This window comes from Pygocentrus nattereri, chromosome 25 (genome assembly GCF_015220715.1).
Source record: "Pygocentrus nattereri isolate fPygNat1 chromosome 25, fPygNat1.pri, whole genome shotgun sequence".
NCBI classification, from domain to species: domain Eukaryota; kingdom Metazoa; phylum Chordata; class Actinopteri; order Characiformes; family Serrasalmidae; genus Pygocentrus; species Pygocentrus nattereri.
Genome location: NC_051235.1, coordinates 18,989,496 through 19,014,984, shown reverse-complemented (window position 1 = coordinate 19,014,984; position 25,489 = coordinate 18,989,496). Strand labels below are relative to the sequence as shown.

The 25,489-nt window shown below is 38.8% G+C and overlaps 1 protein-coding gene across 9 annotated transcripts in view; it reads left to right on the top strand.

Annotated features, from left to right (window-relative positions):
- Positions 1-25,489, top strand: part of fhod1 (formin homology 2 domain containing 1) — a 79,970-nt gene that overhangs the window by 37,199 nt on the left and 17,282 nt on the right. For 4 of the 9 annotated variants that reach the window (XM_037534516.1, XM_037534513.1, XM_037534518.1 and 1 more), the window contains exons 4-16: positions 1,447-1,514; positions 5,060-5,165; positions 5,514-5,608; positions 7,487-7,598; positions 7,744-7,838; positions 8,146-8,289; positions 8,425-8,623; positions 10,283-10,460; positions 13,286-13,390; positions 18,684-18,767; positions 19,686-19,709; positions 21,689-21,739; positions 23,566-23,714. In XM_037534516.1, the coding sequence (XP_037390413.1) occupies positions 1,447-1,514; positions 5,060-5,165; positions 5,514-5,608; positions 7,487-7,598; positions 7,744-7,838; positions 8,146-8,289; positions 8,425-8,623; positions 10,283-10,460; positions 13,286-13,390; positions 18,684-18,767; positions 19,686-19,709; positions 21,689-21,739; positions 23,566-23,714 (1,410 nt within the window). The remainder of the gene's footprint in view (positions 1-1,446; positions 1,515-5,059; positions 5,166-5,513; positions 5,609-7,486; positions 7,599-7,743; positions 7,839-8,145; positions 8,290-8,424; positions 8,624-10,282; positions 10,461-13,285; positions 13,391-18,683; positions 18,768-19,685; positions 19,710-21,688; positions 21,740-23,565; positions 23,715-25,489) is intronic. The other 5 variants (XM_037534514.1, XM_037534519.1, XM_037534517.1 and 2 more) reach the window with 4 other exon arrangements.

Sequence of the window (25,489 nt, the reverse complement as noted above, 5' to 3'; positions counted from 1 at the left end):
GCATATAGCAGCCCCTCTTGCATGAACTTGTTTGTTTTTTGACACGATGCTTTTTCGGGGGGATGGGGGGTGGGGGGGCGTTCCAGCAAAAAAAGGAGTGGAGGTTTAATCTTGCCTGTGAGAAAGTGTAATAGAACTCAAGTCAGAGCTTGCAGTAATCAAAGTCGAGTGCTGGCCTAGGATCAGGGTCTGGCTTTCATATCCTATAGAGGAGTTTTTGGATTGAGTGAGCTAATCCTAGATCAGCACTAGTAGCTTTAGTGTGAGAAGCATGACGGTCCAGTTTGGCCACTTTTGAGTATTTCTTTTTCATGTTTAAAAACTCTCTCATGCATGGTTTGTTTTATTATCTTCTTTTGAATCCTGTTAAGGCTGCCAATAAGTATATAGACACACATACAATTGGCAATATTTACATTCCCTGATGGAGAAGCGGCTTAGAAAATGGATGGATGTATTTATGATGGCCCTCTTCCCTTTTTTAATTACAATGTCTTGTTGATTTTATATTGGTCTTGTGTGTAGATGTGAATATGAATAATTTGTTGACGTTTAAATAATGTTAAATTACATGCTGTAATCCTGGTTGGCTATGATTTGGTGTATGATTTAAATTGCTTTTGGTTCAAATTTTTTCAATTTTGAATGTTTCTTGTTTGTGGTTGTTTAGTTGGAACACTACAAGGAAATGTTGAAAAAAAATTACTGAAATTATTTTCATAGCAAATTGCATTAAAATTCTGCCCAGTCTGGCAACCCTGAACAGGTCACTGGCTCAATTTTGAAGAGCATCTTTTCAAGCTTCTTAAAAATGGAAACTTTTGGTCAATTCTCGTTCATAAACTAGGAGATTGATCAGGGTTTTTAAGCCCTTACTGCTTCATACCCTAACAGTCATGTCAGTTTTAATGCACAAAGGTGGTAAAGGTGACATTCGAAAGGCTTTTCCATTTTCGAACATTTTGATCATCAATTTTTCAAATATTATCAAATATTTGTCACTACTATACTGTTGGCATTAAATTAGTTCTGTATCATTATCTTAGCAAACTGTAAAGGCATTTCTGAGCATTTTCCAGGTAATTTAATCCTAATCCTATTGCTGTATTTTGACTGCTTTTCTGTCTGCAATCCAAATAGTGCAAAAGTGCAGTCATAATCACTTAAGCTGTAAAAATCTGTAAAAATGTTTAAGTGGGTGTCTGCCCTCATTTGTCTCTTTGCAGATGATTTTACAGATTTTTTTTTTTTTTTTTTTTTTTTTTTTTTTATCACTGGTGTTATTGAGGCTGACGCAATTCTCTTGTTCAGTAAATCCTGGAATGCAGCGCTGCAGTATCAGCTTCTCAGTTACAATGGCTTTGCTTATAAAATGACACTCATCTTCTCTGATAAGGGTTCAGCAGATTCTGTAAGTCAATACCGGTTTTGTTTCCTCTCTTATAGAAAAGCTGTATAACTCCCAAGGGCCTGAGCTCCGTCGTTCACTCTTCTCCTTAAAGCAGCTCTTTCAGGTGAGAATACAACAAATTCACGATCCTGGGGGCACCAGATAAAAAGTAAAATGATCTAAGAATCTAACAATGTATTGTTTGTTTATACAGTACAGCGCGATTAAATAGATAATCGCAAATATTGACAAGGCAGTTAATTGTCAGCTACATTCGTAGATGCGACAGGTCTAATTCAGAGATGAAGCTAGAAGGCAAGCAAATCACCAGTTGCTTGAGCTATATGCATCAAGCTGAGAATATTGATTGACAGATTTTATTAATGCAAATTTTCTTATTGTCTTATTAGTGTACCGATTACAAATGAAAGTGTTTAAATATCAGTCTATAAGAAACTACTGATGCATTGACTTATCCATGCACCGCTTACAAATGTTTTTTGGGCTGGGCAAGCTTTATGGAATTTTGGCAAATATTTCTTTCAACCCAATTCATTTAGGTTGGAGTTTAGATTTGCTACATGAAGTTAAAATGATTTGCTACCAAGTGGCAAAATTTCAAAGTTTTCAAAATTTCTGAATAATTTAGTCCTTGAAATGTAAACAGTCTCATTCAGATTGTTTTGGTGTGAAATGAGAATTGTCTAGAAATTTACTCTGATTTCTTTAAAGTGGTGGTGATGGGAACCAGGTGTCATGATGTCAACAACACAAATTATAGCCATTTTATTTACTATCCAATTATTGTCTGAGTTTTAGATATAATGTTGACGATAGTCAACTACTCATCATTTGAAAAGATTTATTTTAGGAGGACTATTTTGCCTTTCAACACCTTGTGTGTACCCTTCCACCATGAATGGATTAAAATGAAAGGATTCAGGTTTGTTACAAAGCTATCAAACACTGTCAGGCATCAGACAGCATATTCATAACCATTTTTAGTATAATAACTCTCTGTGAGAGTGTGCTTTTAGAGGTGGCTCCTATCACCAACACTGAACAATTCTGAGTAGAAGTTTCATGAAATGAATAACACTATGTATTTTGACAGTTGCATTATAAAATTTCTCATTAGACTGACTTGGATATAAAATGCATCTAAACCTATCCTTTAGCATGACGGTATATATGTTACTACTCAAAAGTCTTGTGTGAAGAGAACCGCTGAAGGAGCAAAACCCATAGAGGAAGGCAGCGCTCCTCAGACTGGACATCTGCAGTCTAATTAGCTAGCTAGCTGAATTTGTCGAGTAGCCTGCCGAATCATGATTTGGATTTATAACTTCGGAAAGTCAGTCAGGAAAGAAAAGTTGGAAGCGGAAGAGATTGAGGACACAAACTACTGAGGAAGCTAAAAAGTCCACAAAATTAGCTCATTTTATTCAGCAGAAGGTCTGTAGCCACTTGCACTGATGCTATGACACAGCCAGTTTCTGCTGCACATGACTTCAGAGCCTGTTTAAGGGGAGTCTGCTAATGACTGCAAAACTCTAAAGGGTGCCTCATGCGAGTCCTCAGTGAATGGTGAGGATAGAAGCTAAATGGCTAAAATAAAAAATGTACCTAGCCATTTATACCAAGCTCCCATTACAGCTTTTGGACTGTAGGACACTAGCATTACTGCTGCTGAGGGCTAATGGGTTAGCAAGCTCATCAGCTCACAGGCCAATTTAAAGTCATTTGTGCTTACTGGCATCAGCGCTGGTAAAAAAATATCTAAGTATAAATATATAAATGACAAGTTGACACATGTTGAAAAAGTAATGCTGTTTTGTGTTGTGAAAAATACATTTTTCTGTATAAAATAATTAGCAAATTATGTTTGGGACTTGCTTGGGAGCACTCTTGAGCGTCTAACAAGCCTGTGAGGCATGTTGAATGGCAGTTCTCCTCATTAGTAAATCTTTGGCTTCTCTCCTCAGTCAGGTAGCCCTTTTTTATCTAGGGTACAACAGTCCAGGAACACCATTGCTTGTGTTGTGTTCACACATGGGCAGGAACTTTCACTGGAACAACTTTGTTTATTCTCCCCACCTTCCTTGGCACTATCCAGACATTTGGTTGAAACTTGTATGTGATTCCGAGTTGCACTCAATTGCCTGTGCTTTGTTTTCTTGATTAGGACCGAACGATTATGTGAGTGCTGATTTTGATATAGTGCTTATTAATTCCAATCAGCTCATAAGTGTGTACTCTGTAGAAGCCATGGTAAAATCTCACTGTGTTCCAGGAACATGTAGTGTCTCTTTTGAGCTTACTAAACAATTAGTATATGCACACAATGAAAACTTCTCTGGAAAGCTTGTTTAGTGCTAATCAGTGCTAGAACACTTATGAACTGGAAAAAACTGATTAAACAGCAACGTAATATAAAATTAAATGCATTAGTGATGGCCTGGGCAAAAATCCAAAATAAAATGTGATTAATGTAAAATCCATTGTAAAGCCCTAATAATAAGTACTTTAATGTCTGCTCAGTGGTGGAATGAACTAAGGCAATTCTGTACTGGCACAAGTTCTAGCACATCAGCAGCTGGACCAGTTTGTATTTACTTACCCTTTCCAAGCTGTTACTTGTCCAAGGAACAAAGAGTCTTGAGAGCTGGGAAGATAAAGTCACAGCACTTACCGAATATCTATCTGTTCACCAAATTAATTTATTGCCTTCTGTCCTGTTGCTGGGAAGTGTAGTGAAACTCCAGGCCCGCCACAGGAAGTGACCTTAGACCCTTAGACTGAGCACTTAGACTTACGAAACTGAATGCTGTAATATGAAGAGTAGCCCTCCACGAAGGTGCACTAATACCACAGATGCCACAGATGACTCTGTAATTGCATTAGAGGTTAAACTGTAACTTCAGAGAAAGTCAGCAGAGTCTTCCAGTATCTCTGTGACAGGCTTTCACTCTGTTCATAAAGGGACAGTTCTGTTATGGAAGTAAGTTGTGCTAGATTTCTGTAACGTTTCATGTTGTTGTGATTTAAGGTGGAGTAATCCAGCTTTGAACCACAAACCAGTTATCCTACATGTTGTGTAGGATGATTTACATATACCTTTAAAACATATATAAAGAACATAAACATATGAAAGATGCTTATTCTTCTAAAAATGCATACTTGCGTAACCTTTTTAACTCGGTACATTAATGTGCATAAAAATGAAGGAGGTTTTTCCTTCTACATATTTTCACTTTGTGACAGCAGTGACATGCACTGTTAGAAATAAAGGTGCTGTGATGGTACTTTTCATTCATCAAGGTAAAAACAATGTAAATGTATCCTCAAAGCAATAGTGGGGGCTATGAGGTTTTGTTCCAACAACAGTGACCGTCTCTATATATTTAAATAATTTTTTGGAACTCCAGTTTTGAAAACTCCTGTTTTTCCACTTATTTTTATATATTTTCTTCCCCTTTTCTCATTCTTTATATAAGTGGATTATCTTGTGTCTAATCTCCACAGAAATATCTCCTGAAAAATGAGTAACTTGTAGTTATTGGTAGTTTTGACTGGAAATAAAAAGACTGAACTGTGGATCGTTCTGGAGTGCTGTATATAAAGTCAGACAGTTATTGCACATTTCTGTTGACCTATTCTTTCCTACAGGATGATAAGGACCTGGTGCCAGAGTTTGTGAACTCTGATGGCCTGACCTGCTTTATAAAAGTGGGCGCAGAGGCGGACCACAACTACCAAAACTACATCCTCAGAGGTGAGCGATGCAACAAAGCCAAAACATGCCATTCAGCCACAGTAGGTTATCTTCCCAGGTCACAGCACAGTGCAGCTTTGGTCTTTAGATTTGTTGGCTTACTTATGGGAAACAGTATTCTGCAGCTTTGGCCCGGAACAGGAAGTTTATGCTGGCGTGTACTGGGATAATAAACAGCCTTTGGTATAAATCTGTATATCCGCCTGGGTAAGTCCTGTGCTTGACTGTATTGAACGTCTTGTTCATGAACTTCACCTTCTCCGCTTGGCTGTTCTCACTGGAAATGAGAGGCAAATGCACAGCTTTACTCTGATGCTTGTTTGCTCTTTTGTTCTATGTGTGTTGTAGCTCTCAGCCAAATCATGTTGTTCGTGGACGGCATGAACGGAGTCATAAACCATAATGAGATGGTGCAGTGGCTCTACACCCTTAGCGGCAGCATGGTGAGTGGCCGCTGTTATGCAACCACGTAGACTAATGAGTGCCTGGCTCATAGTGAATCGCTGTCTAAAATTAAAGCCAAGTAAATGTTTATTTATTATTTTTTTTAAATGTAACTTTTCTTTATAATTTGAGTACAACAGCTGTTTTTTTTTTTTTTTTTTTTTTTTTTTTACATTGAGTGAAAATGTAATAATTAGCAATAGAAAGGCATCACAATTGCTTTACATTAAGTTACATTGAGAGTAAAGAATGTTTTTGCCTTCTCCTGTAAAGCTACCGTTTTGGAGATGCTTCTTTTTCTTTTTACAATGACAAAATAGAAATAAACGACGTTGTGTTCTCTGGGCCAAAGAATAAAATGACCATCCAGATTTTTACCAGGATAAAGTTCAAAAGTCAGGTTATGTTGTAATATGGGAGTGTATTATTTTCTGTGGCAACTTGCACATCTGTGAAGGCTCTATTAACTCGGAAAAATACATTTGTATTATAGAGCACCATATTCTGCCATATAGACAAAGTGCATGTCAGGGATGTCCATGCTTATTTCAGCATGAAGACGGCAAGCCAAATTCTGCCTGTGTTAAAACAGCATGGCTGTGTAATCAAAGAGTGTGGTTGCTAGACTGGTGTGCCTGCAATCCAGACCTGTCTCCCAGTGAAAATTTATGAAGTGCCAAATATGACTGTGAAGGCCCTGTTTGGTTGTGCAGTTGATCACTTAACACAAAAAAGGCAAAAAAAAAATCAGATTTCAAAATTAGATCTGGCTGTTTCTTTAGTCCCCAAATGATACTTAAGTGTTGTTAAGGAAAGATACTATAACACGGTAGTAAACATGCTCCTGTCTCAACTTGTGCAGAGACATCAAATTTGGAATGAGTGTATATTTATCAAAAAAGTTCCATCCAAAGTCAAGTTGTAGCACTGTGTTTTATACAAGTCAAACAGAACTTAATGATCCCTGCTTCCACATACTGTCCAACTACTGCACACCTTTTCTGGAATTGAGGTTGCTATGTATAGCTGGCTCGTTCCAAGTGTGTCCAAGTTGCCATGGTATCTTTGAGGAACTCTGACTTATAGGAGTCTATGTGCTCACACTTCAGTTCACTTAACTTGCATATTAGTTTAAATTAAGGGGTAAATATTGACATTCAAGAACTGACAAATAAGCCTGGGTTCAAGAGGTTTACAGTTGCAGGTCACTTTGCTTCAATTAAATTGTGTTTTTGTAGTTGGCTGGCACTGGAAGAAGCTGGCGTCTTCTTATCAGAATGGGGGCAGACTTTTGTCAGTTCTCTTTTGTAAAGACTCTGTTTCAAAGTGTCTTATGTATGCCTGACTGACTGAAGGCGAGTGACTTAGCATCTTAACTGTGGTATAATCACTGTAAAGGGTGGTCTCTTGTGGCTTATTGCTTTTAGAAAACCTGTGTCTGTAGTGTCAAGTCCACTACTATTTTACGCAAGAGAAACAGGGCCTTCTCTCTCTATGGTCACTGAAAAACATCAGAAATAGTTAATGACCAAGGTTTAGAGTTTCGATATTTTCGATCATGTCGACAACCTCTTTTAGTTCTGAAGTGAGTTTCAGGCTTAGAGCAATAACAAAAAGGACTGTACAGAGCATATTTTGCCAGAACAGAGAGCAGTATGGATTGGATATAGGTGAATATTTGTTTGTATTTGCATTACATCAGTTACTGGTAAGTTGGATAAAACATTTTTTCAACAGTTGTCACAGCCCCACACAAATCCACATTAACACATTGCACTGATTGCATCTAGGCTTGATACTGCCATCTAGTGTACAACATTTGTAGGTGAAATGTACTTTTGCAGAACTGTTTCTAATGTTTCTCTTTCTCCTTTCAGTCTCGGCTGGTGGTAAAGACTGCTCTGAAGCTGCTAATAGTGTTTGTTGAATACACAGAGTCTAACGGTCCTCTGCTAATTCAAGCTGTAAACACAGTGGATAGCAAAAGAGGTACACAGCTCATATAATGCTACACACAGCTGCTCAGAGGAAAAAGTGTGGGAATTTCTCTATGCTTGTGTGATTTTAATATTAGTGTGTATTTCTGAATGTTTGTGTTAGCTTCAGAATTCTCACTCATGAAGTGTTTTTGCAGGGGTCAAATCCTGGTCATACTTGATTGATATGCTGGAAGAGAAGGATGGAAGTGATACAGAGCTCCTGGTCTACACTATGACCCTTGTTAACAAGGTAACTCATACTTTTGTCAATAAGGCAGAAAGGTACAGCTCACGTTGTTGTGGATGATGTTGTAGTTGTGGTGGTAATAAGACATCATTTTTGATGGCTTTTCCATCTCCCTCTCGCTCTTGCTCTCGCTCTTGCTCTCGCTCTCTGTGTCTCTGTCTCTCTCTCTGTCTCTCTCTGTCTCTCTCTGTCTCTCTCTCTCTCTCTCTCTCTCTCTCTCTCTCTCTCTCTCTCTCTCTCTCTCTCTCTCTCTCTCTCTCTCTCTCTCTCTCTCTCTCTCTCTCTCTCTCTCTCTCTCTCTCTCTCACAGACTCTAGCAGCTCTGCCTGATCAGGATTCATTCTATGATGTGACAGACTGTCTGGAGCAGCAGGGAATGGAGCGCATCATGCAGAAGCACATGAGCAGCCGAGGCACTGACCCTGACCTCAAGCAGCAGTTCACTATATATGAGGTAAAGAAGTGCTGGAATCACGTCTGATAACCATTCACAATGTGCAGCGTTGCAATACTGATGTTGGTTGTTTTTTTTTTGTTTTGTTTTGTTTTTTTTTCCCCTGCTGTTGTACCTGTACCTTTTAATGTTTAGAACGCTCTGAAGTATGAGGACGGGGAGATGGATGAAGCGTCTCCTCATATCCGTAAGGAGCGGAGAAAAGTCGCCAGTAGTGAGCAGGAGGGCAGGAGGAGCCGGCGGTCCTCAGCACAGAACCTTCCAGATGGTCCACTCTCTTCTTTTGTGCCTGCTTCTTCATCCTCATCTGTCACCTCTCAGAGTCTTACTACAGGTTTTTTCAGACCCACTCTCCTGCTGCCTGCCCCTTATTTCAGTAGTTGTTCTTAGGGATGTGCAATGACATTTTTGGATCATCGCTAATATCCAGTATTTTTCATGTATGTAATGTATGCAAAAGTTTGGACAACCCCATCATTTTGGTGTTTTTTATCTAAGTTTACATACGTTAACATCCTCTACAGAGAACAAGCCTAAATGCAAATTTCAGGGCACAGTTTTTATTTATATACATTTTAATATATTGGAAAAAATGAAACATTAAATTTAGCAGGCAAACAGTAATTCTGCATTAAAATCTTCAGAGGTATGTCCTCTGTAGAGGACTTGTGCTTACCAAAATTGCCAAAATTATTAAGTCACCCATCCAAATCAGTGAATTCAGGTGTTCCAATCCCTTCCATGGCCACAAGTGTATAAAGGCATGCACCTAGGCATGCAGGCTGTTTCTACAAACAATTATGAAAGAATGGGTAGCTCTCAGGAGCTCAGTGAATTCCAGTGTGGTACCATGATAAGATGCCACCTGTGCAGCAAGTCACGTCATGAAATTTCCTCACTACTAAATATTCCACATTCAACTGTCAGTGTTATTTTAACAAAGTGGAGATGATTGGGGGCCACAGCAACTCGGCCATAAAGTGGTAGGCCGCGCAAATTGACAGAGCATGGTCAGTGGATACTGAGGCACATAGTGCGCAGAGGTTGCCAACATTCTGCAGAGTCAGTTGCTCCAGACCTTCAAACTTCATGTGGCCTTCAGATTAGCTCAAGAGCAGTGTATAGAGAGCTTCATGGAATGGGTTTCAATGGCCGAGCAGCCGCATCCAAGCCTTACATCACCAATCGCAATGCAAAGCACTGAATGCAGTGGTGTAAAGTGCCACCACTGGACTCTAGAGCAGTGGAGACGTGTTCTCTGGAGTGACGAATCACTCTTCTCCATCTGGCAGTCCAATGGACGAGTCTAGGTTTGGCGGTTGCCAGGAGAACGGTAATTGTCTGACTGCATTGTGCCAAGTGTAAAGTTTGGTGGAGGAGGGATCATGGTGTAGGGTTGTTTTTCAGGAGTTGGGCTCGACCCCTCATTTCCAGTGGAAGGAGATCTTAGTATTTCAGCAGACCAAGAGATTTTGGACAATTTCATGCTCCCAAATTTGTGGGAACAGTTTGAGGATGGCCTCTTACTGTTCAGACATGGATGCGCACCAGTGCATAAAGCAAGGTTCATAAAGACATGGATGAGCTTGTTCGGTATGGAAGAACTTGACTGGCCTGCCCAACCCGAGTCCTGACCTCAACCTGATAAAACACCTTTGGGATGAATTAGAGTGGAAACCAAGCCTTGCCATCCAACATCAGTGTCTGACCTCATAAATGCGCTTCTGGAAGAATGGTCAAAAATTCCCGTAAACATGCTACTAAACCTTGTGGAAAGCCTTCCCAGAAGAGTTGAAGCTGTTATAGCTTGGGGTGGCCCGACATCATATTAAACCCTATTGATTAAGAATGGGATGTCACTCAAGTTCATATGCGTGTGAAGGCAGATAAGCGAATACTTATATGTGGTGTATATATTTCTATGAGCATTTTACAACTTTCAGACATGGCTCTCTGATTTTAAGAACCAGAACAACTTCTCTTTTTCTTCCAGGCACCACCTCTCCTTTGCCCTCAGACAGTCCATCCACTCCTGTACCCCCTGTTTTTATTACCCCTGAACCTTCCAGTCCTTCCTCCACTTCCTCTGAGACCCCCTCTCAGAGCTCTTCCCCTGTACTACCCCCTGTTGTGAGCAATGGAAATGCAGCCAATGACCTGGAGCAGCGCCTGTGAGTATTGTGTATGTTTGTGTGTGTTTTGAACAGTACTAGAAAATCAGAATAACCAATCATGTCTGAGGTCTGAAATAAAGTCTTTTTAAAAAATTATTATTATTATTATTATTATTATTATTATTATTATTATTATTATATTTTAAATCAGTCACATTTCTCTGCATGTATGCCAACAAGCTAGACTGTGCATGCCCTGTAATGGTCCACTTAGGGCTTGAATAGCGGCCCATTTTGCTCAGTAAGGCTTTGTCCACAGCTTGGTGAGCCACATTCCTGAATGCTTGTACAGGCACAGTGTGGACTACCCCATGGATGGCCCGTATAGGTTTTGTGTAGGATTGCCAAAGCCCAATCTATCCACAGTCAGCCCACAGTGGACCAGTGGGGGCATGTGTACTGGATTATTTTCTGTTGGCTGTTCTGATATGCTAGCAAAACTCCTGTTTTGCCACATGGTGGCAGTATTCGCAGTATACAGGACTCTTCACTTAGTTTTTTCCTGAGGCACCTCAGGGATGCAGATTAGGTTCATGGCAATATGGTAAGAGAAGAACATTCAAAATCATTTATTAGAATCCAAACATGTGTACACACATACACATATATACTTACTTTTGATTGAGAGCAGCAATTTTGTTTGGGCTCATGCAGTGTGAAATGGTAGACCAACCAAAACAAATGTTGTTTTGAGTGTGAGACCACAGCCCACTGACAGGAACTGATCTATTACTGCCGGTCTTCTCACTCTCCATATGCGGTAATGCAGCCTTTAGGACAGACGCACACACAGACTAGTGGTCTTAGGAATTGTTTTATGTGGCAAAATAACTTCAGCTTGATTTATGGCACAGTCTCCTGGCAATGCCAAGAAAAAAGAACTAGGAAAAACTTCTCTTCTATTTTAATAGAATTTGCTTTAGAGGTAAAAGGACTAGAAATGCATTGAAATTTCCACCAGAAAAACCCTATAGGTTCAATAGGACCACAGGGAAATTTTTACATGTAATTTACAAATTATGTTAATGGTGTTGAAATCGATTAACGAGTGATTTAAAAATAATATACATTTTCTTATCGTTTTATGTTTAATATACTTACTCAAATTGAAAACATAATGACCCAAAACATTTTTTTTTTTAGTTTCCAGCCAGGAATTTAATTTCGGTGCATCAGTAAAAAGTACTTCTTTAAATACTTAAATACTGCTTTTCCTACAAAGAGGATAACACGGGAGCATTTGAGACTGCTGTACCTTTTTTTTAAAGATCTTTGCTAACAATCTATTACTAGTATAAGACCTAAAGGCTTCCAGGTACCCACTGTTAAGTTATAAGACTTTATATCAGCTAGCCCATGCTTGCGGAATTAATTATGCTGGGGAACACACTGTAGATTGGACTTTGATTCCCAAGCACACCAAGCACACCATGCTATGCCAATAAAAAACCTTGGGCAAAACTCCTACTTTCTGTAACACGTTTGACTTGTGACTTGCTCTCTGGACAAGAATGTCTGCTAAATGCCTAAATGTAAATCCAAATGTTTGTCAGCAGGCTGACTCTGCCCAAAATAACCAGTGTTCCTTTTACAAACAGATCTGTGAACAGTGTACAAGCCAAAAAGATAACTGCAACTTACTGGGCTAAAATAAGTGGGTAACGATGCCTGCAACAAGGGTGGGGGAGCATAGCACTCCATAACAAACAAATTTTGTAGGAAATACCCACTTGCAAAATTGCCTGTGTACTTTGCCAAGTCGCCAGTGAGTCCCTAACACAAGTCCTGTTCACAGTATTGCAGCCATTATTTGGAAATGGTGTAATAAACTATATTGACACTGTGGCACAGTTTGCCTCACTGTGAGTGTACTTGAAAACAGCAAAGGTTGTAAATAAATGAGATTTGGTTGTGGATTAGCAGGTACACTTTGAGTGCTTGGCTCCTCCCAGTGTAACCAAATTACTACGTGCCTTTCCAAGTATAGCTCCAGACCAAAGCAACATTTTATTCAGCTGACAAGCACTACCTATAAGTGGAGAGCCAGTGTTTGATTTGGAATGCGTTTTTCTCTTACTAAAATACTGGGAATTTAGCCCTTAGGTCGCAGGAGGGCTTACAGACCATGTTTAAGCTTGATGGAAAAAATGTTTATACAATCGGGACATTTTATCTGGCTTGTTTGATCTTTTCTTCCTTTATTTAGATGGTCTTAGGACAGCCTGTCACATGCAGTGTGTTAGTCACCGCTTCCTCCCAATATAAATAAATGCTTTAAAGTACAAATAATGTATTGTGCATTCGGACTGGATCTTTTGTTTTTAGTCTTAGTTTTATTTTGTTTTCCATCTATTTGTGTTTTTTTTTTTTTTTTTTTTATGCTGTAAGCAATTGTGTTGCAAAACGTGGTTTTGTTTTTATTTCATTATTTAATGTATCCATTTTATTTTATTTAGAAAACAAGAGTGACAGTCATTTCTCATACATTTTTGTTTCACCACCCTCTTCATGCCGCAGAAATTCTTGAGGCAATCCTTTCAGTTCAGTCCATTGCAGACAAAAATTGAGCGGCAGCAAATCATTCCTGGTGTTCCACACTCACAGTAATTGCTACTCTACCTTTTATCTCTTTCCGCTCCTTCTGCTCCTGGGCGTCAGCATGGGTCATGCCTCTCGGTGGTTGGGACTGTGAGGTGTCATGCTTGCTGCTGTTGTGGGTCTTTTTTTGGTCAATGTTTTTAACCCTTTTGCTTCCTCATGTAACCAGACATCACTGTTCCACGTCTTCTCTCTCTCTCTCACATTCCTGCTCCTTCCACCAGGGGGCGCTCTTTCATGAGTCAGTACATGGCAAATATGGGGATTTCTAGGCGGAGGTTAAAAAAGGCGGGGTCCATTATGGAGGAGCCCTCCACCCCCTCCAAAAGGTCTGTATAACAGTCACTACCGTTCATCATGTTTGTAGAAGATGCTCTTTAGGCTGATCTGAGGGCTTCTGTTAAAGGAACAGTTTAGCAAAAAATCCCATTGTATTGGTTTAAACCACAAATCGAGTCAGTCAGCTCAGACATGTTTGAAGTCCAGTCTTTGCTTCTTTCGTTTTGTACATGAACTTTTGAGGCTAATGTAGCAAGCAAGTAATTGGACCACACAAATTAACACCGCAAAACTAATGCCTCAGTCATTATGTACTTTCCATAAACCACATCAAATTGCTAAAGGGGAATTCTACTGATTTTTTTTTTTTTTTTTTTTTTTTTCTTTCTTTTTCTCTTCTAATTTTTGGTATAATTCAGTCTCTGGGATGTAAACAGTCATTCAGAGTGGTTTGATGTGAAATGGTTCATTGCAAAGCAATTTAGCAACTCCTACATACATATTCACAGTGGTGGTGATTAGAACCAAGGGTTGCAATATCTACAACACAAATGTAACCATTTTATTTATTATGACTAGTGATGTCATATTATGACTTATGACTATAATGACTAGTTTTCATGTATGGTGAAAAAATAGCTGTAAGTCTGAAAACATACATCACAGTATATTTTAAACCAAAACCTTAATCTGGAACTATCATGGTTATAGCAGTGTCTCAGGTTACTTTAAATTTTTTACCATTTCATGTAATGACATTTGTATGGTAGTTTTTAGTGGCGCTAAACGCCTCTTGTGTCTAGCTCCTATCACTACCAATGTAAACAATCCTGACTCAAAGTTTCTCTAGAATGGTGCATTTCACATTAAACCACTTTGGTTTACCTTTTTTACATCTTAGTGCTTTAATTAGCAGAAATTTTAAGTCACTTGGTAATCTCAGATTAGGTTTGCTTAAACTTGGCCAACAGAAGATAATTTTTCCACCAGTTTGAGTCTTGATTTGCTTCTTTTGCCAAATGCTTACAATCTAAAGTGAGTTTCCAGGTCAGGAGTCCAGTTGGAAGCGACCTCGGGCATGTGAGAGTGAGTGAATAAATCTTTAGCCCACCAAATTAAACCCTGAAGTAATGAGGCCCTTTGAAATTTTTCAAACCTGTTTGATTTTTATAAAAATGTTCAAGTCCTGTAGTATGAGATTGTCAGCGATGTGATTGAACGAGCGATTCAGGTAACAGCCAATGAGAGAGCATGGGAAGTGGAAAAATGTGAAGACAGTAATGTACTGCAGAGATGGACAAAAAGAGTCACTCTTTACAGTTTCAAGTCAGCAGCCAGTTCATAATAAAATATTTCTCCAGCTCAGACTGATCCAATCCCGTATTTATCTCCATTTTTCACTATGCATCTTCTGTGTGCATAAAAGCATAAATATTATTCTGTTATCTATAACAAAGGACAAATGTGTGAGGCGCAGCCAAAAAAGAGGAGTTACTACACTGTATTGCCAAAAGTATTGTCACCCATCCAAATTAGTGAATTCAGGTGTTCCAGTCGCTTCCATGGCCACAAGTGTATAAAATCAAGCACCTAGGCATGCAGACTGCTTCTACAAACATTTATGAATGAATGGGTCGCTCTCAGGAGCTCAGTGAATTCCAGCGTGGTACCGTGATAGGCTGCCACCTGTGCAACAAGTAAAGTCATGAAATGTCCTCACTACTAAATATTCCACAGTCAACTGTCAGTGGGATTATAACAAAGTGGAAGTGATTGGGAGCGACAGCAACTCGGCCGATAGCGTGGGGTCAGCGGATGCTGAGGTGTAAAGTGGGCAGAGGTTGCCAACTTTCTGCGGAATCAATCACTACAGACCTCCAATCTTCATGTGGCCTTCAGATTAGCTCAAGAGCAGTGTAGAGAGCTTCATGGTATAGGTTTCCATGGCTGAGGAGCTGCATCCAAGGCTTACATCACCGAACGCAATAAAAAGCATTGAATGCAGTGGTGTAAAGCGCCGCCACTGGACTCTAGAGCAGTGGAGATGTGTTCTCTGGAGTGACGAATCACGCTTCTCCATCTGGCAGTCCAATGGATGAGTCTAATGGTTGCCAGGAGAACAATATTTGTCTGACTGCATTGTGCCAAGTGTAAAGTTTGGTGGAGGGGACATTATGGTGTGGTGTTTTTCAGGAGTTGGTCTTGGCCCTTTAGTTCCAGTGGAAGGAGATTTTAATGCTTCAGCAGACCAAGAGATTTTGGACAATTTCATGCTCCCAACTTTTTGGGGGTGGCTCCTTCCTTTTCCAACATGACTACGCACCAGTGCACAAAGCAAGGTCCATAAAGACATGGATGAGTGAGTTTGGTGTGGAAGAACTTGACTGGTGTACACAGAGTCCTGACCTCATCCCACCTTGGGATGAATTAGATCAGACACTGTGAGCCAGGCCTTTTCGTTCAACATCAGTGTCTGACCTCACAAATGCACTTCGGGAAGAATGGTCAAAAATTCCCATAAACACACTCCTAAACCTTGTAGAAAGCCTTCCCAGAAGAGTTGAAGCTGTTATAGCTGCAAAGGGTGGGCCAACATCATATTAAACCCTGTGGATTAAGAATGGGATGTCACTTAAGTTCATATACATGTGAAGGCAGATAGCCGAATACTTCTGGAAATAGTGCGTTTATAGATAATAGTATGTCATACAATGGCAAAATCACACAAGCAGCCACATTAACATGATGCTAATCACTGTGGTATACATTTCCATTACGTGTTACATACATTAGCCTTGTAAGTAATGCAAAACTAACAAAACAAACTTGGGGCACCAAACATTGACTACATTTAGGGTAATGAAAAAATTGTGTACGTATCGTTTTTATTATTATTTCTTTCCGCTGGTCCATTACAGCTTCTTTGATAGATGAAACTGATCCAGATCAGATCGGCTTAAAGGGATAACTTCTACCTGCAACTCTTCTTTGGTTTCCAAACTAACAATGATGTCATCACTCATCACATGGTGACCCAGCCTAACACCTATGTTGGCAAAGCAAGGGCTTCTGCATCACTTATGTTAAGTTGGAGAAACTACTTATAGATGTCTAGATCATGATGTGATCATAGGATAATAATCGGGAGCATAATCTGTTCTCCATTCAGAATATAGCACATGAATGTAAATCACAAAGACAGTTAGAATGTGGTTAAGAAAGAGAACAGTCACAAAGACAGAATATGGTTAAGTGTCAGAGAAACTGTTTTCCGCTGCTGGCAGGGTAGTGTTTCTCCCACAGTAGACTGCATTCAGAACTGGATAGACAGTCAGTCAGTCGTGTGTGTGTGTGTGTGTGTGTGTGTGTGTGTGTGTCTTTTCATTGTGAAAAGAGGGGATTAGTGCAGTGTTCTCTAAAGGAGAACGACTCCCCCTCTCTCTGCTCCTCCTTGCTGCAGCTGAAAAGCAGCCTAGTTCATCTCTACTCTGCCACAACGTCAGCTCGCCTGAGGAGTGTTAAGTAAGAAAGCCTGGCAGTCACATTGCAGAAGCCTTCTGGAATGGTGTGTGTGTGTGTGTGTGTGTGTGTGTGTGTGTGTGTGTGTGTGTGTGTGTGTGTGTGTGTGTGTGTGTGTGTGTGTGTGTGTGTCCCCACACAAGCGTAAGATTAGCTCTGAGCACAATCTGCAGATATGGTATTGATTTTCAAAAATATTTTGTTACCTTTTTTAGAAGCTCAGGCATTCCTAAAATCTGGTTATACAACCTTATTATTAGGACACCTTTATCTTGAAATGTGTATTCTCTAACAGATATACCTCCACCACATCGTTTTTTGTTGTTTTCATGTTTTCATTCATCATTCTCTCACTACAATACCCGACATGCACTGCGCATACAATCTTTTGGAATCCCTGTGGTGTCAACCAATCCTGCCAGTGATCTACAAACAAATAAATGCAACCAAGCTGATGTTAGTTTACCGCAGTCTTTAAGCAAAATTTTAAAAATAACAGATTTTATCCTACTTGGAACTTTGGATACTTTCCTATCAGAGAAAAGCCAGAAGAACGTAAGATGTCTAGATAGCTACCTAATTAAGTTGATATACATTATCCTTCCTCATGTGTAAAACTATAATGTGAATAATAAAACTGCAAAATAGCAGAAACTTGTTTGATTTTCTATTGCTATAGTGATTGTTGGCTGTAAAGCTAATGGCAATAGTAATGATGATGAGAGTAATCTAAATGAAATATGTTGACATTTTCTTCCGCTACTTTGGGAGTGAGGAATGTGTGTGTATGTATGTATATATATATATATATGTGTATGTGTATATGTATATATATATGTATGTGTGTGTGTGTGTGTGTGTGTATGTGTGTGTGTGTGTATGTGTGTATATATATATATATATATATATATATATATATATATATATATATATATATATATATATATATATATATATATGTATCTGTGTGTTCATTTATATATATTGTGCATATATGTGTGTGTGTGTGTGTGTGTGTGTGTGTGTGTGTGTGTGTATGTATGTGAATATATATATATATATATATATATATATATATATATATATATATATATATATATATATATATATATATATATATATATATATATGTGTGTGTGTGTGTATATATGTGTGTGTATGTGTGTGTGTGTGTGTGTGTAAAAAAATATATAAAAAATATATATAAGTGTATGTGTATATATATATATATATATATATATATATATATATATATATATATATATATATATATATATATATATATATATATATATATATATATAAAAATATTGTGTGTGTATATATCAATAGGAAGGCAGGGTAATGCAACTTGATCACAGCCCATCTGATCGTTTATGATCGATCTGCACAGTAGAGTATTTTTATTTTACACACACACACACTTTTTTAAAATATATATATATATATGTGTGTGTGTGTGTGCGCGTGCGTAATACTCTATTGTGCAGATCGATCATAAACGATCAGATGGGCTGTGATCAAGTTGCATTACCCTGCCTTCCTATTGAAAACTCTGAATAGTATTTAAGCCAGCATTTAGGTTATGATGAGATTTGTATTTTATATTGTTCAGTAATACTCTCTTATAAAGAGAGGGGGCAGGGGAGGATCTGGAAACAGAAATGTTTTGAGATGTGGAATCTGACTGTGTTTGAGCTACTGCCTTGGCTGTGGACTTACTGTGTGTGTGTGTGTCTGTGTGTGTGTGTGTGTGTGTGTGTGTGTGTGTGTGTGTGTGTGTGCGCGTGCGTGCGCGTGTGTGTGCCTCCTGTCCAACTTCAGCACATCTCCCACGACGGCGCCTCCTCAGGAGAAGCAGACCGCGCCGGAGCAGCAGAACCACACCGAGGCAAAAGGAGGCTTTAAGTGAGTATTGTTACTGTCACTCTGCTCAGAGAAAGAGGGAGATGCGTAGAGGGAGAGGAGTACAAATAGTAAAGGAAGAATGTAAGAGAAAAGAGAAAATGGAGAAGTGACAGTTAAGACAAAATAGGGAAGAGGGGGGATAGGATGCATTTGTACACTTTCTTGGTGATGGTTGACAAGCATGGAATACTACTTTAATATATGTAAATGTTAGAGTTTATTTATACCAAGTAGTTTTGTACCATTTCCCTTGAAATCATTACATTTTCTGCCATTTTCATATAATTTTTAAAAGCCAAAGAAAAACAAGGATGAACAGTTTTTTTTTTTTTTTTTTTTTTTTTTTTTTCGGTGAGTGATGCATTGCATGTTCTACATGTTCTACATGTCTGTTGAATCTGTATGAGTATGTCCAACTGTATATGAGTAACAGTCACTGGACAAGATTGGTGATGGGGGTGTAAGAGTGATTTCAGGGTTTGCTCTGTACCTCGGCATGAGGTTTCAACACTTCAGCTAAGTGGAGCTGAAGGGGTATAGGTATAGGTATATGTATATGTATTGTAGTCCAGTCTGTGTCCTGAGAGCTACAACATATTCACTTATTTCAGATTTAATTCATTTATTAACAAAGTTACTTTTTTTTTTTTTTCTTTTCTACTCATTTGCTATAAGTATGTTGGCAGTATTGCTTTTTCTCAGCTTTTTGCTGTTATCTGTCTTGACTCTTGACTCTTTCCCTCTTTTTTTCTCCTGATTGTTTTTGATCCGCCTATCTGTCTTTTTTTTTTTTTTTTTTTTTTTTTTTTTTTTTGTCTATCCTCATAACGTTTGGCTCGATTCCTAATCTTTCTCCTTACTGCTGTGGCTTCCAACATTCCTCCTCCCTCCCTCTCTCTCCTTTCTCTCTTTCCTCAGACTGGACGCAGCAGACTCTGTTTGGTGAGTAGCTGCTGCACAGCCAAAGAATGAAGCCTTCAGTAGAGCTAGCAGTCTAAATCATCAAGGGCTTTAGTCACTTTTCGGAAGACAAGTTGGGAACAGTTAGTCATGAAATATACAGTAAATGACCGAGAATACCAAACGGGTGACTACTTCATGTGTGTGTGTTGTATGCATGTCTGTTCTCACTTTTCCCCATTGTATCCTGTCTTATTTTTCTCACCTTCCCTCCCTCTAATCTTTATTCTTTTCTTTCTCATGGACGTGTTAGGTGTGCTTTTCACTGTGCTTACCTACTATTCAGTTTTGTCTGTGTCTCCTTGGAGACGGTTGCCGAGAGCTGAAATCCCATCTTCCTTTCTCTGAAATTAATTGCACAAAAGCTGTTCGGATTTTGTCAGAGAAGTTTATGAAAGTGTTTCTCACTGAGAAATTGCCATCATCCATTATCACTGAGATAAATCATGCATACTCCAGCTCGTGATGAACCAAGCGGTGTCTCCTGATAAACGGGACATGCTGGCTCGTCTCCTCAGTGAGGTCAGAATGAGAGATATTTACCATACAAGTGTAAAAGCCCAGTAATGAATTAGTCATATCCGTTGGGATCTTAAGTCATTCATTTTTTCATCAATCTTGAGAAAAAAATAAATAATACTGAATCTCTTGCATTGTTCAAAAGGAAGATTTTAAGGCGAAAACTTAATTGGATTAGTCTGTTAACAAAATGACCACGTTTCATGTTCATCTGAAGTTACAACACATAACTGTCTAAGGTAGGCCTGTCATTTTAGCCGGTGATTTAAATGCCTTATAAATAATCACATTTTAGTGCTTTTTCTTTTTTGTAAAGTGTATGCCACTGGTGCAAGCATAAAGTGGGCAAATTGCATGATGAGCGGTCCTGCTTCCTAGGTCCCAACTAACAGACACAGCTCAAGCTCAGATACTGTGCATTTCTGCCCTCTAAAGGTGTTATTGCACCTGTCAGAGTTTTTTTTTTTTGTTGTTAAGTAATTTTTATTGTCAGTACTTCAATATGTGCAAGACATACAGTGTACTGAAATTGCGTTTCTCTCAGACCCCGTGGTGTAGCAATAACATTAAATAGACAGTAAACAGGAAAAGTGTGAATTTAAGTAGATGCAAAAAACACTAATCATAAAAATAAACATTAATTGTAGAAAAATAGAATAAAAAAGACTCATGATGACAAGTGCATTTTCTGCTTTCTTTTATTTACATGCATTTGCTACAGTACATCTGATAATGCGACAAACATATTGTGAAGACAGAAAAACTGTTATTAAAAAATCAGCTCAGGTAATTGCGATCTGGAAATTACATAAGTGTGACAGCCCTAATCTGAGACACCACCTAATTTGTTGTCAGTTTCGCCTACATTAGTGTAATGAGTCACTGCTTAGTGCAGGGGTTCCCAATCCCAGTCCTGGCGACTCCATACTTGGCACATTTTTGGGTTTTCTACCTAGATCACAAGGAGCTTGTAAATTAGTTTGAGTTAAATCAGGTGTGCATGACGACAACGCACAAAAATGTGTTTGGGAACCCCAGCACTAAACAGTGATACAGTTGGTTCAGTGTAAAATATCAAATCTTTTTAAATTTAGACAACTTTTAAATACAAATACAAGAATTCTAACATTGCTCTTAAATAGAAATCCAGTGAATTTAATTAAATCAGTTTACTACCAGTCAAAGTGCCACATCACTACTGCTCAGGCATCTACGAATATCTTTTCATTTGTTTGTATATATTTTGGGGGTTATTTTGCGGTGTTTTTTTTTTTTTTGTTTGTTTGTTTTTGTTCTTCATCTTGGTTATGTAACTGTTTTGTAACATTAATGCTGAAATGAATGCATAAACGTTTGTATTTGAGTGGGCTCAATGGAGTTTTCAAGGCTTTCAGTAGCTGTAAGTGGCTTTTTCTCATGTATAAACTGAAATCTCTCTCCAGCTCTGAGGAATGTAGTGTGAATAGGGACCTCCCTGTTCTGAGGAACTATGCGTAAGTAAATTTCCCCTCTCAAGGGTTTAGAGGTGGTGGTGGTGGTGGTGGTGGAGGAAACTGCTCTTTGATCTGAGACCAGGTTTATGGCTTCTCTAATAATGGAATCGGTTATGGTTCAGGTCATAGAGCCTGATCCTGTGATAGTTCTGCAAAAAAAAGTCAAATATGATCTGCTGAGGTGTTCAGTGTCTAGAGTTTGTTTATTTATTATTACACTGAAGTTTCAAGGCTAATGTATCTAACAATAAATGGAAGCTTATAGCCGTCCATTATCCCTATGCAGGCTACGCCCAAATCATTGCACGTTTGCCTCAAACGTTAAGTAATCTCAAATATACCTATGTGGAACACTGTAGGACATATTTATTTATAACAATAGTCAGAAAAGTATTGTCTTGCTCAGATTGTGGCAGAAGCCAAAATTTTATCCTTACTTTGTTTATTTTTAATAATAACAGTGTGTCATGTCAGCTTCTATTACTTTTTAGTTACATCAACCTGTAGCTACAATGCAAACTTTAGACACCAAACAAGTATTGGTTGATTGACGGCATTTGAGGTAAGGGGAGAAACTGTATGAATTTGATTTTTGGCTGAACCGTCGCTTTAAAGGGCAGGTTCTTGAGCACTGCTCAGCAGATCCGGTGGTTGGGGTTTGTGGTTGAGTTTACAGCTTGTGGTAGGATTTGTGCACTTGTGTGTGTTGATTTTCTGTGTTGGATTAATAATTCCTTTTGTGATTTACTTTGGTGGCCAATGGAGTCTAATTGAATGGCATTTTGCTTTGACTTCATGTGAAAAATAACACCGTGTGCATGGTTTCAATATTTATTTTATAATTTGAGCTTCAAGATGGAGAAGTGATCTTTATCAAGATTTACTGCACATTTTTGATCATACTTCACTCAGTCACATGCAATCACATTATTTCAGCAGAGCTGGAAAATCCACGCTAGTCATTTAGTGGTTTCTCAGCAAGAAAAGCAACCAGTGGTAGCACTCTGAAGTCAAAAGCATGGTTTTCATTTTGTGTTTTGCTGCGTCAGTCCAGCTTACACCACTATTATTCTTTTATGCATGAAAGGTTAGGCAGTACGCATGAATGACTGAGATGTGACTGTATTCAAATCATGTCAGTTGGTTGATTTTAACTGTATATATTGGCCAGTTTTGATTTGATTATTTGTTTTATGGCATGGTTCTGTGTGAAATGAAGTAGCCAGTATTTTTGAGACAGGGGTGATGAGGCACACATGGTGAGTATGCTGGGGCTGGGTTTGCTTCTGTTGCCATCAACAGTGAACTAAAGAATGTGGCTCTAATAGTACTTTTGAACTGAATTTAAATCTGTTTTTAGATTGTGTATCACCCTCTGAATTTTATTTGATTGAAAATTAAACTTGCATTTATAACATGCATGTTAAATTACAAAGTGCAATTACATTACCTAAAAAGTTGCCATAGTTTATTTTTTGCAGTATTTAGATTTTGGAACGTCTCTTCACAGTAGTCAGCTATTATACTGGTTAGAACATTACAGCTAAAATTACATGTTTTGTTGGTTTTCTAAATAAGTGATCGCAATACCTGCAAAACTTAAATATGGCATTTTCTGCTAATTTTAATCCACAGTTTTACATTTATTTAACATGAGATTAACATATTGGGAAAAAATAAATAACATATATCAAATGTGCCATAACTGTTCTCTGTAGAGAAGTTATGCTTATTTTCTCTTGGAAAATCAAAAAAAGTCATTTGACCAGGGGTGCCCGTACTTTTTCTTATGACTTTGTATTTTAAATCTGTTTGTCTTGTTGTAGAGACGCATTTCTGCGCAGTCTGGCAGCGAAGCAGCGAGAGAAGAGCAGGCCGCAGCTTACAAAGCAGCATACATCTCAGAGGGAGAGTGTGTCTCCTGACCCAGACGTCTGCTCTCAGTCTACTGAAACAGTGCAGCCAGCCTCAGAAGGTGACATAATCTGCCTCTCTGTTATTTGTCTATTCATCTGTTCTTCTCCACCAGCCTCCCTTGGTGTAATTTACTCTATACTTCAGTTACTCTAGCCAGCTCTAACATGCTGCTTAACAAGGTACTCTTACATCCTAAATAGCAGTATTCCATTGCCATTTTTGCAGTGCTCTTGATCTACTCAACCAGATACTCCCTCAGTTGGTGTTTTGATGATGAAAGTGGAGAGCGCTGCCCAGAATCTCCCATAGGTCTTCAATTAGGTTGAGATCCTACTCACTCACTGTTGGGATCAAGCATTCAGGCCTGTTTGTTTTTTTTCGTGTATGCTATGCATGCACTGTCCCACTTGTGGAGAATACAGTGAATGATGATTTATCATACCATCTCATTGTATCACTTTTATTCACATCTCTGTAGACCAGAGCTTGTTTTTGTGCAAGCCTTTTGTAATGAGTTTTTTACGTACTGCAAACTTACTGTAATATACCTCACTATGCAGTTATAGACACTGTTGCATTGACATTCTCTAAGAAATAACACTTGCTCTTCATTGTAATGTTTTTCCTTACGTATTGCACCAGTGCACGAGCATCAGTGTCATTGATTGTGCGCTAATAGCTGATGTCTATTCTATAGATCTAAATGGAGATGCCACTTATTGTTCCTATTGAAACACTAGGCAGCTGAGCAGTCTTTGTGCTTGAAGCTCCTGCCATCCATGCCCCAATGAACACCACCACAACATATCTTGTCCTCTTGCCATCTTGATCTACAATGAGAGCGACTGCGCCTGCTTAGCATTTCTATACACGTCAGAGTATATTATAATGTTAATTGTTTAATTGGATCACACAGTTCACCTGTCCGGATTATCTGCACTTGTTTAAAATGTGATCTTTTCATTAATTAGCATTATTGTTTCATGGTCTACATTACTCAACAGTGCTCGAACCCACCCTCATAATACCCTACTGTACATCACCCCACCCAGCAGCTCTCTGCTCCCCTCCTCAGCTTCACCTCTTAAACTCCCTCCAGCTCTGTTGCACTGATTCACTATTATACATAAACACACATTCTGCCACCGTGTGTGTATGTGTCATGAACACTTAGGAAGTTGACTAGACTTTTTGAGTCAGCTCAAGAGGTTATTCTTCCTAGCACCAAGTCCAGGGCCAAGTCAGCAGGCGCTGCGCTGTGATTGGCTAAGGGCAGGCCGTGGCTTTTATGTAATGTGTGTCCAGCTGAGAAAGTCGGCATTCCACGTCAAGTGGCACTGTAAAGCGCTCATTAGAATGGGAAGCATTAGCTTACTACTTCACTCTACCAAGTGAAGGGGAAGGAGAGTGGTTTGCTCTTTGATTGCTAGTGTGAGGAGCAGGTATGATTTCAGACTTGAAAAGTGGATGTTCTGTTTCTGGAGAGGAAAAGATGCTGTAACTTTGAACACTGTATGTTTCAGAAGGAGGAACTGACGGTAAGTGCAGCTGGAACCCAAGGAAGATGTTACTTTAAATTGGCAGTTAATTTCTAATAAGTTCATGATTTTTGGTTTATTAATTTTAACTTGAACAATGCTGTATTGAAGCTGATAAATAACTAGACCTCACGAACAGGTCCAAACTTTTATTGCACACTTCTGTAACTTAAGCAACTTAACTCTAGTAGTTACAGAATAAGAAGGCTTAGAATGTAATGAACCTGAGGTTCTGCTGTTACCTTGAGCTTATGCACAACAGCAAACATTTTGCATGAGTTGATGCCTACATGTT